At 43.5% G+C, this 20,402-nt stretch overlaps 1 protein-coding gene across 3 annotated transcripts in view; it reads right to left on the reverse strand.

The window, feature by feature from the left end:
* Positions 1-705: 705 nt before the first annotated feature.
* The window catches only part of fmnl3 (formin-like 3), a 40,770-nt gene continuing 21,073 nt past the window's right edge, over positions 706-20,402 (reverse strand). The window contains exons 6-26 of one of the 3 annotated variants that reach the window (XM_061828481.1): positions 19,738-19,884; positions 17,996-18,104; positions 17,758-17,834; positions 16,331-16,424; positions 15,052-15,126; positions 14,863-14,973; positions 14,639-14,788; positions 13,945-14,046; positions 13,389-13,758; positions 11,538-11,639; positions 11,344-11,468; positions 11,040-11,242; positions 10,505-10,808; positions 10,336-10,416; positions 10,104-10,233; positions 9,752-9,912; positions 8,259-8,360; positions 6,945-7,037; positions 6,707-6,830; positions 5,116-5,229; positions 706-3,137 (exon numbers count right to left, since the gene is read on the reverse strand). In XM_061828481.1, coding sequence (XP_061684465.1) covers positions 5,138-5,229; positions 6,707-6,830; positions 6,945-7,037; positions 8,259-8,360; positions 9,752-9,912; positions 10,104-10,233; positions 10,336-10,416; positions 10,505-10,808; positions 11,040-11,242; positions 11,344-11,468; positions 11,538-11,639; positions 13,389-13,758; positions 13,945-14,046; positions 14,639-14,788; positions 14,863-14,973; positions 15,052-15,126; positions 16,331-16,424; positions 17,758-17,834; positions 17,996-18,104; positions 19,738-19,884 — 2,752 coding nt within the window. In that variant the 3' untranslated portion in view covers positions 706-3,137; positions 5,116-5,137. Of the gene's footprint in view, positions 3,138-5,106; positions 5,230-6,706; positions 6,831-6,944; positions 7,038-8,258; positions 8,361-9,751; positions 9,913-10,103; positions 10,234-10,335; positions 10,417-10,504; positions 10,809-11,039; positions 11,243-11,343; positions 11,469-11,537; positions 11,640-13,388; positions 13,759-13,944; positions 14,047-14,638; positions 14,789-14,862; positions 14,974-15,051; positions 15,127-16,330; positions 16,425-17,757; positions 17,835-17,995; positions 18,105-19,737; positions 19,885-20,402 lie in introns of all 3 variants that reach the window. The other 2 variants (XM_061828490.1, XM_061828499.1) reach the window with 2 other exon arrangements.

The following is a 20,402-nucleotide window of genomic DNA, read 5'->3' on the forward strand; positions in this document are numbered from 1 at the left end:
TCCAGAGGCGACAGAGTGAGTACATTGGTAGAAGGGTGCTGAGGATGGAACTGCCAGGCAAAAGAGCGAGAGGAAGACCAAAGAAAAGGTTGATGGATGTTGTGAGGGAGGACATGAGGACAGTAGGCGTTAGAGAGGAGGATGCACGAGATAGGCTAAGATGGAAAACGATGACATGCTGTGGCGACCCCTAACGGGATAACCCAAAAGAAAAAGAAGAAGTGGGATTGTGAGTGCGACTGTTTGTCTCTATGTACCCTGCGATTGGCTGTCAACCAGTTCAGGCTGTAACCTGTCTCATGCCCTTTGACAGCTGGGATAGGCACCAGCACTCCCATGACACTTATGAGGATAAGGAGCTAAGAAAATTAATGGATGGATGGATGGATTGATGGGTGTTCTGCTCAATGGGCAAAGACCTCACATGGAGTTAGTCAATTTGTGAATGGGGACATTATTAGTTCCTTCATATGCTTTTTGTGAGATTTCATTTATGTTGTGAGATTTTCCCCAAACACAGTAATCCCTTGTTTTTCATGGTTAATTGGGACCAGAACCATCTTTAAAAAGTGAAAAACAGCTAAGTAGCAGGAGATGTGTTTATCTGGGTACCATAATGTTTAAAATATGTGAACAGTATTTGTACTTTGCATATTTGAGACAAAAAGCGGCATTTCGTTACATCTTTAATTATAAATCTTTAATATATACAATGGGCGGCACGGTGGATCAGCTGTAGAGCATTGGCCTCACAGTTCAGTTCAAACAAACACTTACTGGATTATATTACTGGTATAGTTACCATTCGTTACTCGGACACCTCTGCTGGAGCTGCTGTGTGGGTACCAGAATGTTTAATTAACAATATAGCATTTATGTTGCATACTTGAGACAAAAATTACAACAGCAACAAGTGTCTAAAACAACATTTTCATTGCAGTGACAAAAGTAACTAACAAAGCAAACGCGTAATGTCTTCTTGTGTAGCACCGAATGCTCGCACGCTTGTTGTGACGTCACTTCCAGCGCGCCACTGTTACTTCACCTCTGTTTCGCTGGTGTGGCGGCTCCTTCTCGACAAGAGGAACTTTTGGTCTCGAGGAGAAGCGGGATGTGTCTCTCTCACCACCTCCAACCCATTTTCCATGAATCCTCTTTTTTATTTACACAGCAAACATTATAAAGAAACCACGAGTCGATAAACAAACGCAAGTCTATGTATGCACATTAAGCATACAAAAAGAGCATTAATAGCAAATATGAGATCTTATGTACAGATCATCTATTTAATCCAACACCCTCTAAAAGAACATAAGCCCGGAAACACAATTGTTAAACTCGACAGCTCGTACCATATTATCACACACTTTTAAAATTTTTCAAACCAACCTTTGCTTGCGGAAAAGCCTAGTACTCGAGGGGGTGAATCCCTCATTGCAGCTTGAGGTTCATCATCACATATTTGTCTTCCTTATTAAAAGTTATTGAAGCGGTCTTATGGAAGTTTACCACATCATTCTTTATGTAGCGCAAAGCTGATTCCTTCACGCCGTAATGGCGGAACAAAAGCACAACTTCTGTCATCTTTGATAATATCCAAAAGTTTTACTTTTTTGCCCATCGTCATCAGCTTCCTCTTCATCAGTCCATGGGTCATTTGTCTGCAATCCAATGCCCACAAAGTGAACATACTGCAGCTCCCTTTTTGAACAATCAATCCTCTTATTTTGCATCTTCCTCTTTGGTTTGAATGCTTCGGCAGCAGCTTTAAATGAAGCATGAGTGCTTTGGAGGCATTTTGAACGAGAGAGGTTGTCACGTATACACTAAGAGTATTGAAAATGGTGGAGAGGACAGGAGAGGGAGGGAGGGAGAGTAGCAGGGTGGAGCTTCGATTCTGTTTTGGCTTCTTAAAGTGATATAGTACATACTGTAAGCCGATATGGCTTTTTTGGGGGGGGGGGTCTGCGATGCACTGAATCCGCAGTAGGTAAGGCGCGAAGTAGAGAGGGATTGCTATATATGCCTTGACTCAAAAAGGTTAAGGAAGTGGAAGCTATCCTTTTAAGAAAATGTATAAATATATATGAACACGTTTTACATAATTTGTCTTCTTTATTACACAAAAAATGATTGATGCAACTTCATTACCGCAGTGAAATGTCTTGATTTGATTGTACATTAATAAGTCAGCTTTACATATTGGTCATGGGAATTAGTGTCAAATGGTCAGTCACTTCCCCTTCACTGAGATAAGGCATTAAAAAAAATGAAAACATCCTTCATTTGTCACCACGCTGGCTAACGGCAGTCCACCAGCAATCATCTTCATATACGAGTCATTTGTCAAGTGTCACTTTGTGTGATATTAAGTGTTGTCGAGCTCGGACAAGGCACATTTGACATTTAAAGCAAGTCAGTCTTTTTGGTTCCCTCTACATCCTGAAAGAACTTTTGCGTAATGATTTGGTATCATAGGGCATCTATTAAGGTCCAAAAAGATAGAAATACATTCTTAAAAAGGTGTAAAATACCATACAAATATTAAGACATAACACTGTTTACACCAAAGGCACATACAAAGCACTTTTTTTTCTTTTTAGTTTATATATAAGCATACTACTGCCAAAAATAAGCACTGATTAGGCATAGCCTCAGATAAGGGGTCCCCAAATGTCCCATGCGGTGAGCATGCGGTATTTTTGCAAGTCTGCAAAAAAGGAGAAAATCGAAAAGATGTCTATCCCAGCCGCTGACGTCCATGTCTGTGCGCAGTCGAATGGCTAAAGATGCGTTTGCATCAGCTCACCGGCACCTTATGCGACATCCTCTCAATGGCCGACACAAACAGAGCTTGGAAAGTCTTGGAAGTCAAGGATTCCTTGTGCTTCACTTAAAGTGGCTGTACAAAGGCCTCTATAAATAAATAAATTACCCAGCTAAAACAAGGCCTCTGTCCTCATTTGTTTTCAGTCTTTGTGATGTGCAGCCTCAACACATGGCCAGGCAGGTTATGATGGAAAAGGGGAGGTGGGGTAGGAGGGGGGAGCAATAAGTGATGAATAAGTGGTTTTAGGGTCTCTTCCAACCATTCCGGATCAAGGCATCAGCTCGCAGGTAAGGCTGGTTTCTCAGATCTGTGAGTTGGCATGAAGAGAGGGAGGGGTGGGCGGATATATGTTAATGAAACACAAGACTGGATTTATGGTAATGTATACAAAATATATTGTATTCCAATATATTTGGTTTTCATTGCTGTTTGAGGGAGTATTGGCAAAAATTAGCCTTGTATGCCAACTGACTGTGTGTGATGTCAGTTGAAATGCAAAGCTTTCAGCAGTAAACAATGGCAAGAATCACGATTGCACTTCACAGTACCATGGTCAACAAGCTCTTGGCTTTGCACGACAAAATTAAAATATTTATTTCTGTACAGAGATGATTTTTAAGCACACCAAGTAGCCACAACATTATGATCACTAATAAGATCCAATATTAAAAGCACATATTCTGCCTTGACAAATACTCCTTTATAACAGTATATATTTTTTTTAAGTATGGAGAGAGCAAAAATTATCATGTGCCTTTTTTTTATAGCTTACAAAACTGTTGAGTGTAAAAAAAAAAAAAAAATCATTGAAAACACCCACTTGGGTGTTTTTGGTGCTTACTGGAACAGATTAGCTGCATTGCCATTCATTTTTAGAGGGAAAGATGATTTGAGATACTCCCAAGGCTAGACTGTATGAGTTAACAGCACTCACTGTGACAAGCCGACATTGCACACCACCAGAATCTACAAGCACAAAATGGTAAAATACCTCTCTGATCATGGCTTACTTTGTCAAGGTAGAACAAACTCTTGTAATGCATCTCATTAGAACGTTCAGGTGTACCTAATGTCATGGTCGCTGAGCGTATTTGTATTATTTATGGCTGTATGTAAGGGGTGTTCCAACCTTTTCATCGCCGGACACAGAAATATTAAAGGACCAAGGGCCAATTTGCAATTTTTTCCCCTCTAAATGCCAGCTTCTTGCATAAGGTGAGGAAGCAAATTTTGGGTATGGCCCGCAGCGCTGTAACCAACTGAACTAGATCTGCGCCTGCATTGTGTTGATCTTCACAGCAGTCTCCCCTTTTTTTGACACACTTGAAAATAAAAGTTGCTATGCGGGCCTTGTCCAATGTCATTTTGAGTATATGCTGCGGGCCGCAAACGGCTCCCCGGGTCATGGTTTGGACACCAATGCTTTATGTCGTGCTCCGAGCGCCTGTTGACCAAAGAGCACACCACGGGCGACAGTTAGCACGGGACAAAACATGGGTGACATGATGACAGACAGTTGAATAACTGACGACATGCAACATATAGGAGTAGGTGAGGATGATGATGATCATCGTGATGGTGGTGGTGAAGAAAGGCACCCGGGATACCTTAAAACCAATTTGATGCTCTTTCTAAGTGTCATTGAGTGTCTGTGAGTGTTGTGGAAAAGCAAAGTCAACGCTGCAAGGTCAATTTTGTTTGCTCGAGGCGGAAGCAGCCGACACCACTGGAGCAGCACACGCGGGCGCCACACGATCGAGCCAGGTTACCATTCTTACCCTCTTTTAGGAAATACTGTCAAAAATCTTCTTTTCAGCTAGAAGGTGGGGGTGGACGACAAACAGTGGGTGGGTGATCGAGGAAAGAAAAGTCACATGTTAGCGGGAAAACCAACACCAAACAAGTTAGTCTGATGGAACAAAGCATTGTGGGTAAAACCAATGAATTGGCCAAACCTCTTTATGGTGAGGGATTGAGGGGGCAGCTAAAGTAATAATGCACAGGCGCTTACGTTTCATGCGGGAAGCTTCCAATCAGTGATTGCTGAGTGGAAGTGTTACATTTGCATTGACTCTTGAGTGTATCAGCGTACTTTGTACAAGGGGACAGAGCTCGCTGCAAAGAGGTTTGGCTCTTTTGGAAGTCCAACACAAACAAAATGGGAGCCCGAGTTAGTTGCACACTCGCTGTGGGACGACCGATTGATGGGGATCATGCCGCATGCAAAGTGCAGGTGGTTTGGTCAAGGAGGGGGGGGGGGCGCATACGAGAGACACCTGGACAACCTTGGCGTTAAAGGGGGAGGGGCTAGCAGTTGGAGTCATCGCAGAGGTTGGCTTCACAGAAGAACCGTGAGCCGCGTTTAGCCGTGCGGGCTGTGAAGGGCACGCTCTTCAGTACTGGGGGGAAGAGGAGGAAGATGGGAGAGAGAACATTGTCTTTATCAGGAGGGGGGGCCAAACACTGGAACACATTCACACAGCATTAAGGAGACTGTCATATCAGCTGCGTATTGGCTGGATGGAGAATGCAAAACTTTTCTGTCGGTGAAAAGTTCCGCTTGGCAGGGAAATTTACGGACTTACACTCTAAGCATTGATTAATGACCAGCAGGAAAACAACAGTTAGTGCGTGGGTTAACCCTGAGGCTGTGGCTCTGCTTCATCTTCCGGTAATGAGGCTTCATTATTCTTGTAGAGGGCCTTCTACAGTGGGTATGAAAAGTCTACACACCCTTGTTAAAATACCTGGTTTTTGACATATAACAAAAAAAAAGACCAAAATAAAACATTCCTCAATTGTTTCCACCGTTACTATAACCTACGTTACTCAATGGAAAAATAATGAAATCTTTTTAAGACCGAAACTGAAAATAACCAAGATGATGTGTTTGCGGAAGTCGGCACACCCCGTGTTCAGAATCCACCTCACGTTACAAACTCACGTGAAACGAGAGTCAGCATTTTACCATTTAAAATGACCAACGATTAAATCAAAATAAAGTGTTCTTGTAGGCTTTTCCTGCCATTCTAGGTCTGGTGTTCTTTTGGTGATGAGCAGTGTTGTTAGAGGCAAACATACAGTACCTTTTGGAATGATGGCTCAAAAAGTTCAACGTTGGATTTCACGGGACCACAACACATTTTCATTTCCCAAGAAGTGTAGTTTCCCAAGATGTTGGTGGGCTTAAATTCCCCCCCGAATGCAGTGTCTATTCATTGTGGGGAAGACTTTTGCAAAATAGTTCAAACGTATGAAGAACACTAAAGTACACAAAGATGCTACGCTGCACTAGTAAAAGATTTGGCCCATAATGCTTTTTTTTTTTTTTTTTTTTTTTTTTGGCGTTCTCCCAGGTAAAAGCGACTACCGCAGAATTTGGAGTGTCCCTAAACCTTGTTTAGCCTTGCTTATGACAAGCTTACGCAGTTAAATAGTGTGTTCCAGTTGACTCGTTTATATATAAAAATGAAGAACAATCAATAAGCTTGTTTCACAATGCAGAAATACTGACATAAATAATGATTTCTTTGACCCTCATTCAAATACAGTACCTGCATCCTTCCACTTTACATGTGTTCACTGTACTGGAGACTCGGAGTGAAATAAGAGTGGGTCTTTAGGGTAAGACAATTGAGTGAAGGAGCTAGTGACCTTGGTAACTTGGGCTCAAACTGCTCAACTGACTGTTGAAGCTCGACCAGGTTGGTTGCACATTTGAGAATTTCGCTAGGCTGCGGCGCTAAGTGGCGGATTCTGGGTTTGATGGCGTTTGCACCACATAGCACAAGGTGCAATTCAAAGGAGCCGAACAGTGGATGACCACAGTGGTCCTGGGCCCACGACGAGACCTCAGAGAGGTGCAGTCTGGCCCACCTGTGATGATGTCCTCAATGGTGCCGTCTTTGCCTTCGTACACCGGCCGGTGGTCTTTGGCCTGACGCTTGCGCAGCTCTGCGATCAATTCCTGTTGCTGGTGCCTCTTTTTCTGGGCCTGAACCTGGACCGCAAGACGTTCAACAACAGAATGCATTTTTAGTGTTTTTCTGTGACTTTTGGACGCACCACAATGCTTAATTTAGCACCGCTGGCTGGCATGCACTCAAGACTGCACCTTCGGGTCATGTTGTTTAGCCTCTTGAGCCAGTAACTTTTCCCTCATGGCTTCCTCCTGTTTTTTCCTTTGTTCGTTGTCCTCTACAGCATCCTGATGAGATGAGGAAAAGATCAACTGTCAGGAACAAGAAAGTCAAATAGAAGTCAACGCATTTGTTCGGCTTTTTCTGGGGAAAAAATAAGAACTAAACAAAGAGCCTCTCCAGAAAGTCAAATCGCTTAACCTTTGCGCCACATTTCCTTAACCTTGGAAAAGGTCATCGTGTCAAGGAGATATGAAAAGCTGCTTCCTTTCAAATATAGGAAAAGGACGACACTACATGTAATGAATTCTACTTTTCCTAACAGAAAACGACTGGCTTGCTTTCTTTTCATTTTTCTCTCTTTTATCCCTCGCAGATTTGTAAATAATATTTGGAGCTGTTTTATACCCTCGACAATATAATCAATCTGATTTATCTTTAGAATTGTTGAAGCTATTTTTCATGTTCACATTTGCTAATATTCTTGACACTTTTATTTCTGTGTAATTTTATAATTAAAATAAATCTTTTTCTTCGCAGCACAGTCAGGCGGCTGTAAAACGTTGGCTTCACAGTTCTGAGGACCTGGGTTCAATCCCGGTCCTGCCTGTGTGGAATTTGCATGTTCTCTCCGTGCCTGCGTGTGTTTTCTCCGAGCACTCCAGTTTCCTCCCACATCCCAAAAACATGCAAAATTAATTGGACGGTCTAAATTGCCCCTAGGTGTGATACGGCAACGTCCACACATAATAGGCGCATCCAATAAGGTAAAAAGAGGAAAGACAATAGAAAGGCAGCATTTGAGGGGAACTCAATGAATATTACATGAGTTAGAGATTACATTGAGGCACCTTTTGCGTAAATGTTTGTAGAATTCTCACAACCGATCCTTCAAGTACTCTTCTCAGTCACATTGTGTGAATATGACTTTATCAGACGCTTTCGACACATGTACACAAAAGTCCTTGTCCTGCACATTTCCGTACGCAGATACCATAAATTTGGAGTGAGAACAATGTCAGGAAGTGTGCTGTGTGGCGGGGGCAGCGCGAAGCTATGCACGACTGGAGGGGAGGAGTGGACGCCAGGGAAGAAGCAGTCTAAACAGCACAGCTGCAGCTCAGGAAGACCCAGCTGGCCTTTCCTGTTATTTGGCCTCAGACTGCATGCCACGTCCTGTGACGACGGGGCAGCCAAAATTCTACCCTTTATGTCCGGGGAACTTCCCAAAATCCGCACAGTTTGAGCGCAGGGGTTAAGAGGGAGATGCTACTTGTGCGTGGTGTCACCTTGTAGGCCTTGATAAAGCGCACAAACACGGGGAAGAAGACAGATGGGGGAGTGGTCTTGGCGCTCTCTCCGAAGTAGTTCACCACATTATTGAAGGCTTCCTACAGGTGGAACGAGAAGAGGTAGAGATCAATATCTGTATCACGTCATTATTAGTTGTGCCCAAGACTGGATTTACACTACACGTGTCACACAATGTCACTTGTTTTGCTCGAAAGAGGCACAATTCAGATGTGCAATGGAAAGGGAGAAAACAATGCATTAAATATATCTTCAAACCAGATATCACTGAAATATGAATCAGTAAGAATCAATACTGAGCAGTATGGATCCTTTTAAAGGTAAATACATTATTTGTGTTCTTACTGCTTCATGTTGGGCATGTGCTGGATGCTGTTCAATAAATATAAACATTGTGATATTGGGGTGTCTTGAGATACAAGTGACCGGACTGTTCCGAGTTTTCCAGATATGAGTCAACAGCTGGCAGATTTTTTTTCGTTTGTTTTTTATTTCAACTTGCAAGCCTGCATGGTGGGAGTGAACTCAACTTACTTCACAACAAACAGCAGTTTGTCATAGTGAACAAATCTCCCACAAAGAGGCTTCAAGCTGTTTAAAGCCACGCCCAGTAAAACTTTACTGTCAAACTAGACATCAAACGAAGAGAACTACACGTTGTGTATCTAAACCAACCACATAGTTTTGACATAAGGTCCACTTAGTTGATACTACCACATAAGGGCAAACATCTAGATTTTTGGGGGTCTTTGTGAAAAATGACTAATATTACCTGAGACTATTGTCACTTACAATGGATGAGTGACACTGTTGTTTGCAATACTGTATTATTACTGCTACCTGGTGGCCAAGTCGGGCACACCAGAAGGATTGAAAAGAATGAACCATGATGCATAAACTTCTTTATTTTATGCATTCATGCTCGCACTCACAATCAAACCTAGGGGCAATTTAGGGTGTCCAATTAATGTTGCATGTTTTTGGGATCTGGGAGAGAACCGGAGTGCCCGGAGAAAACCCACACAGGCACGGGAAGAACATGCAAACTCCACACAGGCGGGTCCGGGATTGAACCCGTGACCTCAGAACTGTGAGGCCAATGCTTTACCAGCTGATCCACTGTGCCACCATGCACAATATTATATAGTACTATTTTTGTTATGAAAAGAGTGGATGGAACAGATTATTGGCATTTCCATTTTGCCCAAAGAGGAAAGATAATCTGAGATACAAAGGTTTTGAGTTATGAGCGTCACCAGGGAAAATTTCAACTTGTGTCTCAATGCACCACTAGAAATTTTTATTCAAATAGGGCAGCAAATCATTGGATACACGCACAAAATCTGAATTGGCCTCTTGAGTAGCACAAAAAAAGCCTGTGACAGATGTCTGCTTCCTGTCTATTTTTGTGTTCTGCCATTAGCATTTATTTATTGATTTATTTGTTTGTTAATTAGCGAGGGCTAATTACCTCTGCTGTCTTGGCATCTCTCTGCAGCTTGTCCAGCTGGGCTTCGCTCGCCTGGACGAAGCCCTTAAGAACCGAGTGGTCATGGAGGCTACATTCTCTCCGGATCAGCTCCATGCCTTTCCCCAGCTCTCGCACATCCAGCAGAACATTTTCCAGCGACACTTTGTGCGCAGACAAGAGAACAAGTTCCTTTGAAGGCATTTACACTGACATGCCAGGACAATTCCACTAAGAATAGCATTTATTAAGCATTTGGTGGGGATTGTTGTTCGTGTGAAATTCAACATAACAGCAACACAAAACAACGTATTGCCTTCCTCTTCTCATCGGAACCGATAAAATGTGCACTCACCTGCTGCAGCTTTATCAACAAAATGCAGCTCATTGTAGAAGTTGGCAAGCTCCAGATATTTCTCCTTCACAATGAGAGCTATGTAGTGGAGCAGCGTCATTTTCCTGTCGGTCGACTTAGTGTCCAGCAGCTGTGCAGCAAAACAAATGAATCAAAAAGGCAATCGGCAACTCGCAAACTGGGCAGGAAGATGAATGAGCGCAAGCGCCCACAAATGTCTGCTGTTACTCACCAGATCAAGACTTTGCAATTTGAAGCCGTAAACGCACCCTCGCTTGCTGCTGTTCATATAGTTGCCCAAGGCTAAGATAATCTGAAAGTCGAGCAGGGGTTATTAAACACAACTACTGTATGCACACGCAGACACATTTGTAACGACTCAGTAATAACTCTAAACAAACCTCGAGCATCCTTTTTAACTTTGGCGAGGATTTGACTGAGCCAGAAGCCGCGATGACTGCGTTGAGTTGCGGGGTGAGCATGCTGACGTTGTCAACAAAGTTCCCGACGAAGGTGATGATGTTCATCCTCTGCGTCAGTCTCTCGATCTTGCTGAACAAGAGCATGAAACGGTCTTCCTCGGCCAGCTGGTCCAGCGGCCGCCGCTCCCGTTCGTACTGACGGAGCACTTTGACCTCGGCCTCCGTGGGCAGGAAGCGCATCAGGCACTCGACAAAGTCCACGGGTAACGCCTTCAGGTCAAATCTGGGCAGGTGTTCAAAAACAGTGTTGGGTGTAACGTTAAAACAACAATTTGGTTCAATTCTAAATCAATGGATTTTTTTTGGGTTTGCTTTTAATTTATTTACAGGTGAGCACTATATAGTTCTCAGTTTTTGCACATTTTGCCAATTATCTTTAAATGTGTGATCTATTACTAAAGATATCTCAGAATTTACAGGGTTTTTAAAAGAATGATAGCCAATGGTTGACTACTTCTCTATTGCTTTGCAGATCTCCTCCGTGGTCTTGTTGGCCTTCCTCAGGGTGATGGCTAAGTTCTTGGAGCGATTGGCGTCGAGCAGCGTCACTTTGTTTACCGTCTTCTGAGCGACTTTGCTCTTTGTGCACGAGAGATCCACAATTGGACCCTGCGCCCGCGTTTTAAACAGCTCCTCGAATTTCTCCAAATCCAGTTCCTGCACACCGGTGATCATTTATAAACGTAGGTTTAAGTCTTGTCTTTTAATTTAATGACCTAAATGAACAATGTGTGAGGGGAATCAATTGCTTCAGATACCTCTAGCACCCGTTCATCATCAATCTCATTAAAAACGGTGCCGTTGATCTGATTAGGCTTCAGGGCAGTCCAGTTAAACACAGGCAGGCGGAACTTAGTTTTTATGGGCTTCTTGATCCGAATCGCTGCAAGGAGGCACAAACATGGCGAGTTTGGCTCCAGAAGCTACGATAAAGATTAAGAAGGCTTCATACCTGAGAGACCCACGCTCAGGATGACTGATGGAGAAGCTTCAGGTAGAGGAGGCGCGAGAGGAGGGAGAGGTGGCGGTCCCGGTGGAACAGGTACGCTTTGGCCTGTAATGAATATTTGAAATGATTATCACAAAACATACAAAACAAAATTTAAGCAAAGAATGCATTGTATCTGCCAGCACTAGTAAAAAAACAAAATTGTACTCAAATATTGCACTTAAGCAAGAGATAAGAGTCCTAAAAATGGCAGTCTGCCCCAATAAGTGAGTACACAGGATGTTTAAACCATGTTCTTTTTAGAATAAATACTTTATGCATTTAAGTAAAGAGCCGTTAATAAACAAAATATGCACATTTAAAATATCGCAACATTTGACATATTGGGTGTCGTATTCCTGAGAAGGAAAATCAGTCACGGACAAAATGACACTCTCCTTCTTGCAAAAAGTGGTGGAAAAAGTAAGTAATGTAAAAAAGTAAAAATCTACTGGAATGAAGATGAAAATAGGTCGTATAGCGGTCTTGTGGTTAATATGGGAGTTTGCAATAAAAAAAAATTACTGCCAAATTTGTTAAAATTGTCTTTGTGACTTGACTGCAGGTTGTCCCCACTATGAGCGAGAGCAATGATTGACATCTTTTAAATTATGTTTTCCAAAGCTGATAGGTTGACTTTCCTCTGGTGCGAAATTTTTTTGGACATCAAATAAGAGACACAAGACGGGGAGTCAGAAGCAGCTCACTCATACTTATTATTAAGTGATAGTGTCTGTTTTAACATATATGACAAAATCCATCCATCCAATATCTTAGTCGCTTATCTGAGGTCAGGTTGTGGAGCACCAGCTTCATCAGGGTACCGTGGACTTCCCTCCCCCCAGCCACTTCATCGAGCTCTTCCAAGGGGATCCTGAGGCATTCCCAATCCGGACAGGAGACAGAGTCTCTTCTGTGGGTCCTGGGTCGTCCATGGGGTCTTATCCCAGTGGGACATGCCAAGAACATGGAGCTGTTTAGAGCCTATCCTAATTAGAGGCCCGAGCCACCTCAACTGGCTCCTCTTAATGTGAAGGAGCAGCTGTTTGACAGTGATGACCGAGCTTCTCACCCTATCTCGAAGGGAGAGCCTGAACAATCTGGAGCGAAAACTCATTCCGGTCGCCCGATCTTGTTCTTTCAGTCACAACCCACAGCTCGTGACCATAGTTGAGGGTAGGAATGTAAATTGACTGGTAAACCAACAGCTTTGCTTTGCAGCTCAGCTCCTTCGCCACAACCAGCTGATAGAAAGTCTGCATCAGTGCAGATGCTGGACAATCCGCCTGTAGATCTCCCACTGCATTCTTCCCTTACTCGTGAACAAGACCCCAAGATACTTGAACTCCTCCACTTGGGGCAGGATCTCATCCTCGACCTTGAGAGGGTACTCCACGCTTTTTCCGTATAAGGACCATGGTCTCAGATTTGGAGTTGCTGATTCTCGCGCCAGCTGGCTGTGAAGCGCTCCAGTGAGAGTTGGAGCTCACGGCTTGATGAAGCTAAAAGAACCACATCATCTGAGATGAAGTACTGAGGCCACCAAACAGAGCCCCTCTACGCTTGTGAATGTGTACACGAATAGTTGGTTGTTTATATATCTCCCTGCAAATGAGTGAGCGGGTGTTCAGGGTGTACCCCGCCTCTCGCCTGAAAATAGATGGGTTAGGCTCTGGCACATCCGCAATGCTTGTGAGGACAAAGCGGTACAGAAAATGGATGGATGGATGAAGGTCAGGACACTTCCTGGGTGCATGGAGAACTGTAACTAAAATGCCGCCCCTCCCTTCAAATGCTGTGTGTCACTATGCTCACTTGTAGTAGAAGGAAGTGGAGGAGCCGGCGGAGGTGGTGGGGGAGGTGGGGGTGGCGCCTCACTGGCTGGAGGCAAGCTGGGATCAAGCACCCCAGGTTCCGTTGTGGCCGCCGTTGAACCCAAAGATAGCGTGGCGATGTCAGCCAGAGGGATGCCGACTACGGTGCTGCCTGCCACGCCCGAGCCTCCGACGCCGAGCGGCTCGATGGCGATGTCTCCATCGGGCTTCTTGTACAGGCGGATGGTGCCTTGTTGCTCCAGCTCCAGCAGCCGCCTCTCAATGTTGAAGTGCCTCTGGAAGGCGGCGTCCTTCTCCTTGATCACCCTTCTCAGGGTGTTGACCTGCGTGCTGGTCGACTCGTACGTCTCCTGAGCAGTCACCGGGGGGCGATATAGAGCAGAAAAATTGAGCCTTCACAAGCTGAAAAAACAGCCTGCTCCCTGGCAACCTGTTTTGTTATCTCTCGGATTTACTTAAATGCTACTGAAAACATTTGTTTTACTCAAGCCTGTCACCACTTCGAGCAATCTTTCATCAATGCATTTCAAGCTTACCCTTATTGCTTGAAGATCTTTATCCTTCTGGAGGAGCACCTTCTCCAAGTCAGCCACCTTCATCATCGTTTCATTCTCAACCTCCAGAAGCTTTTCGGTCACCTGGGAAAAAAGGATGTTGCGGCCATAGCGAGCCGAAGAGGTGAGTTGCACATTCACAACAGCAGCAGCAGTTAACAGCAGGATGGTTCTCTCATCCCTCCCTCCCACGCTTCCATTTACACTGAGCATCATCAATGAGAAATATGATACAGCGAGCACCATGATGCAGCAAACGTGTGACGCAGCTTTTATTTTGAATTTGAAACGACTGCACATGCTGCTCTGGAATTCAACCTCATCCTCCCTCGTCATTCCTGACCCCTGAGAGCAGAGTTTGTTATGAAATTCCCCGACTGATGTCAGGGCTGCCCACGACCTCTTCCATGTGTAGACAGTCTTTGCAAAGCAGCGTGGGATCCAAATATGAAAGGAGCCAGCATGAGTACAATATTAGGATTGTTACGTGCATCACATTTTCCAAACTTCTCCACCCCGTGATTATGCTGAACCACTTATGAAACGAAAACACTGTACATTATAATTATAGTGTTGGAGCAGCTAAGTTGCGTACTGTACGTATACTCACAGCCCAAGTTATAATAAGTGGGCTCAGAGAGCATCGTTGGTGGTCTCGAGCGGGTGGCGGACTTACATGAGACAGGTGCTCCTCCAGTTCCTCCACCTTTTCCAGCGCTGCGTTCTTGGTCTCGGCATCTTCCAGCAGACCACCCACGTCAAACACGTTGTCCAGGTAGGCCTGGATCTGCACCGACAGCTTGTCGCTCTCAGTATGTTTACATTTCTGAGGGGGGGCAAATAGGATCACATCATGAGGGACACCAAACAGGTCTCAACGTTATCTCCTCCGCGAATTACCTCCAGATAGTCGTCCAGTCCTAGCTTGGTGAATTCAAACTGCAGGTGGACTCGGAAGTTCATGTCCTCCACTGAGTGGACAACAATGTTGATGAACTGCATGCAAGCAACCTGGATCCCAGAAAAAAAAAAACCCACACATTTATGTACTTGCCACAGCAAAATACAGAAATACAAAGACGCTCTTGCCATAAAGTCGATGTTTCCCTCCTCACTGCGGAAGTTATCCATCAGGCGCTCAAAACGATGCTTCTCCTTGCACACCTACAGAAGCCCAAAATGTTACTTTTCTAAGATTACATAATTATATGACATGTCGTCTTTACAGAACACTAAACACATTTGTTGAATGAGTTAGAGCCCAAGCTGCAAATGGAAAACAAATATTCCGAGTGAAATATGCACTACTAAGACAAAAGCCCCATACAGTATGGAAAATGTATTCAATTATTATTTTGTTGTTTGCTCACAATGTTCACAATGTATTTTATTGCCAAAGGAAGGAAGCCACATGAGGCTTATGAAGTGCATGTAGATTCATTTTGATATGTTTGGAAATTACTACCAAGATGGAAAACAAAGAAGAAGTGACTGTGAGTAAAACAAAGAAATTGTGCGTGAATTATAGGCCATCTGGTTTCTATAAGTCCTTTCAAGACATTCTAACATAAGTTATCTTTTTGCGAAGCTATCCTGCGTTTTAAAACAGTTTATTCTTTTCCTCACTAGACATAGCAAAGTAAATCAACTGAAAATAATATGGGGGCACAAATCTTCTAACCAAAAATACTTAGAGAGGAATATCTATAAACTTGGCATGTTTTCACAGTAAATTCTTTTGCTGTTTTATTTTCTTATTTTTAGTTTTCAATAATAAAAAAAACAAAACGAAATACTGTAAGGGCCCATTATAAACTCTCAGTAAATGGCTACTTGTAAGGACAAAACACCACCAAGAAAATATTTTGTTTTGATTGAGTGGTCTTATTTGCTTTCTGTCCCATTTTTCCTTTGTTTTGGTATTTAAGATGTCTGTGCAGGAAGATGCTCAGCAGGCATTTGCAGTCGTCTGGTTGCCACCACGGAGTTGATCCTTATCATTGCTAAAGGTTGTTTCACATCTGGTGTCCTTAACGAGACTAATGACCTCTGACCGGTCAGCACAGAGTTTCCCCTCCACCCTGTGTGGAGGTGACGAGTTCCAGAGCTCCGCAACTTTCATCCCAGCAATTTGGGGCCGTGTATTACCGCAAAGCTCACACTCATCTCATTTTTATTATCTGCAGTGATGTGGGACAAGGGATTATTAAAGATTACAACTGACTCGAATAGGCAGTGAGGCCATCTTAAATAGCTTTGATTTCTAATGATATAGTGAGAACTGTATTGTTCTGAATCTCTTTCCTTCAAATTTTATCAATGAAAATAACAAGACAGCTCAAATTGCATTGAGTTTCGCTTTGGGCACCTCTTTGAAGTTGTCAAACGCTGACAGGATGATCTCGTGACCTCCTCGAACGAGGCAGACGGCAGCCAGCAGCTCAAGGACCAGGGCCTTTGTCCTGAAAGTATGGGAGGCACCCATTAGGACAGCACGTAAAGTTCAAAAGCAAGCGTTAAATCTCACGCTCACGTTCGCACAGCAGTACCGTTCGGCCTAGACTGCAAGATTAATTGCATGTCAATCTCAAAATTACTGTATGATTATTACTATTGCTACGGCTGATGCCTGCTGGTCTTTATGGAATTTAGGTGACCCCCCCCCCCTACCCCACCCCCCCCCCACCCACACACACCAGAGGCCAAGACTTCATTATTAAGTGATCAGGCACTGAGGTTGAAGCACTAATCTCCTTTTCAATAAACATTCCACGAACTGTCTGCATGGACGCCTCTCATTCCCAAATTCAGAGAACGGGTTAACACCGTGGAGAACGGGAGGCGTATCAAATGAACAGGCTGCAGGCTTTACCCTGGCGGCCAGTCTAGGATCTGAACTTGCAAAGCATACAGTCTAATAATGCATGGAGCAAAAGAGGAAAATCCATCCATCCGTTTTCTGTACTGCTTATCCTCACTAGGGTTGCGGGCGTGCTGGAGTCCATCGCAGCTATCTTTGGGCGAGAGGCTGGGTACGCAGTGAACTGGTCGCCAATCGCATATAAAGAAGTCCTTAATTATAAAATACTTTTTGTGACGTGAGGTGAAATGAATAGTGGAACAAATGCAACGTTTTGTAGTGCAGAAAAAAATGTGGTTAGCCACTGTGCATATTAAACATTGTTGCGATGCCAAAAGAACCTATGGTCAATAATACACGTTTTATTCACTACTGACTTTACTGACAATATTAATGTGACAGGTGAAGAACGAATCCTATCACTGACAATATACTAACCTGTAACATGTTCAACTTTTCGAGTGACAAGTTTGGCAAACTGCCTTTTGTTCCTTGAAGAAGATTTGGGTGCTCAGATAATACAGTACGTTGGAGCAAAGTACCCTTTGTCATTGACAGATAGTTTGCATTAATAATAAACTTGTAGACATGTTTTGAATCCAAATACTGCGTGTGTCATAAAATTGGCACGTAAACATGATTCCAAATGAAGAGGAAAATTCATGACTGTATTGCCAAAATAGGAGTGAGGGCAATGACCATGACATAGCGCCAGCTACTGCAGTGTATTTTGGTACTGGTCGTGTAGTATCCACAATATGTGTGTTAAATACACACAAGCCTAAGATATGACCAAATATTTAGTTGTCAAAATAACAATACAATGCATTTTAATATATAATACAGTACCTGCGCATGTCAAAATACACCCATAGTTCCCCCCATTGTTTGTCCCAGCCCTGCATTCGATGTGACGCCAATACGTTAGTTCTTACCGTGAACTCTTATTGTTCAAACTGAGAGCAATTTCATTGACAGCGTGTGCATGAGACATGACCATATTGAAGCCGTACTGTATGAAGAGAACACAGACAGACAACAGGATGTGGTGAGACAAAGACAAAAAAAAAAAAAAGTGTCACACCACAGAAAGCATATATGTGTCATGACAAATATACAATGTTTTGATGTACAAATGAGATGTCGGGCCGCTTAGCAACATTTGTTTGATACCTGGTAATTCATAATGGCTCTCAAGCACATGATGCAAACGTGCACATCATCCTTCTGGCTGACAAGTCGGGAGTTCTTGATGGTTTTAGTGCTGGAGATGGAGCCGTAGCTGTAACACATGGTGAAAGTCGGGATTCAGCGCTTCGAATGTGCTCTCTAATAACGCAGCTCGTCTGATTTATTCCTCCACTTCTGTTGCCATTCACATGACTCTTGCGCGCGTCACGTGCTGAGAGGCGTGAGCGGGAATGAGGTCTGGCAGAATGAAAAGACGAGAGGGTTTTGCGGTTACAGTTGCATGATGGGAGATGCCTGGTTTCCTTGCCGCTGTCAAGAGCAGCAGAGACTGGGCAATTACGTAAGTGGCTCATACAGTCAGGTTGTGCACATAACATTAGTTACTTGTGCACTTCACAGGCATCTTTAGTAAACATATCTCTTCTTATTATAACTCACATACTGAAATACGACATTTAAAACATGCTAAACTCTACTGCTCATCAAGGCTCGGTTCTGAATGAAACCAGAAGTGAGAGAATACTGTACTTGTGATCGATGCAGACCCATTATAGGGAACCAAATAAAAACGATTCTCAGTATGATACAATGCAGTTACCGTATACACTTTTGAGAGGCTTAAAAAGAAACACGTCATTTTTTCATGTGGAGGGTATTTAGTCCTCCATGCTAACATGAATATTTGAATTCAGCAGCCATCAGTGGTGCTGAATGAATTGTTGCAATACTGTTTTTGACATATGCCGTTCAAAATAAAAGGCAAGTATGACTTGACGCGCATGCTCCTAGCAGCAACGTGATCAAAATTTGTACACAAGTCTGAAAGCGGATTGAAATCTTACTAATCTATATAAAGCAGCAGAAACCTCAAAATTACAGGAAGTAAATGTCTGTATGAAGAACATGTCTCGGCTATAGATTTCTAAAAAAATCCAATGCAAAACAGTCTATAATGCACGAACTGAGGATGCCTTGTTGTACCACATGAAAATGTATTCTTACTCCATTTGCAACAGCAAAACGTTGGAGGTCAGTACCATCGAAAACTGAAGACTTCCTGCAGATTTTTGCTTCCCGTCCACAACCCACCCAAAATGGCTCTGCAACCCCATTTTGGGCCCTGGTCCACCAGTTGAGAATCACTGATTTAGAGTCTTCAATGAATGCATGTTTTTTGGAATGTTGGAGGAAGCCAAAATACCAGGAGAAAACATTCACAAGCACAAGGGGACCATGCGAACTCCATGCAGAGGGGCCACAGCGCTTTTCCACCATGCCACCTAGTATCACAATATCGTTAATGAAAAAATAGCTGGGTGAACACTTTGAATCAACTAGGGAGGGTTTTCAAGCAACCCTGTAATTGGATCCCAGTGTTATTTCCAGTAAATATATTCATTTACAGTGCGTGTAGTATAGTGTGTATTGTATTCCTTTGTCGAGTTCATCTTCTACATTTCCTAACATGATGTGTCAGACTTTTATATTGAATTAAAACTCTCCCAATCTTGACAAATGTGATGGGACTGGTGATGCAGATGTATTATGGCTTTTAATTGTGATGGAAGATTCAGCAGATATTAACCACGCAGGGGTTTTCATTAGGCCAGACAGGACCAGCACAACCGGCTAGCGTGCTAATGCATGTTCACAGCGCACATCAGGTTAGCAGGGCAAGTCAATACCAGGTAATAGCGGACAGATGCCAGCTAAGCGATACATACCGGAGGACAGACTGGCGGGCGGACCGCACCAGTGTGTTGCAGAAGGGCTGAGTGCTCATATGATGCAAATCCTCTATGGACCTGCTCCAAGATTTTGCTTTCTCCAAGAAGCCATCCTCCCCATTCTCCAGCCCCTCAAAATCCAACCTGGGCCACACACACATATCGGCAGACACAGAGGCGCAGGGGGTTGGGGTGGGGATTGTGTAGATGAGATGCGGGGGCGCAGGTTAGGTGAGCAAGGCGGCACGGGAGTTATCACAAGACCACCATACAGCTAGCTGCACGATAAAGCTCAGCAAAGAAAATTCTTTCATTCGGGCAAACAAACAATACAGACACATTCCACTATAGGGCGAAAATCCTGAGACACGGCTTCACCAATCAGTTCATAAATTGGAGTGTTGACCCAAGAAACCAAATTGTTCCTAAAAAGCATGTCCATAAGGCCTGATTTGATGAGTTTGGTATAGGAAAGGAATCTTTTGGATTCATTATAACAATGACTGTGTCTAATTATCTTTCTAGAGGACAGGAGAGATTGAATTTCCTGTCAGTGTAATGAACAGGTGTCCCAGTACTTGTGTCCACGTAGTGTATTGACTGTAGTTTTGGTCCACATTCAGCTTGTCAACTATGCAACAAGACAAACACGTCCAAAGACA

This window comes from Syngnathoides biaculeatus, chromosome 2, assembly GCF_019802595.1.
Source record: "Syngnathoides biaculeatus isolate LvHL_M chromosome 2, ASM1980259v1, whole genome shotgun sequence".
Classification (NCBI taxonomy): Eukaryota; Metazoa; Chordata; class Actinopteri; order Syngnathiformes; family Syngnathidae; genus Syngnathoides; species Syngnathoides biaculeatus.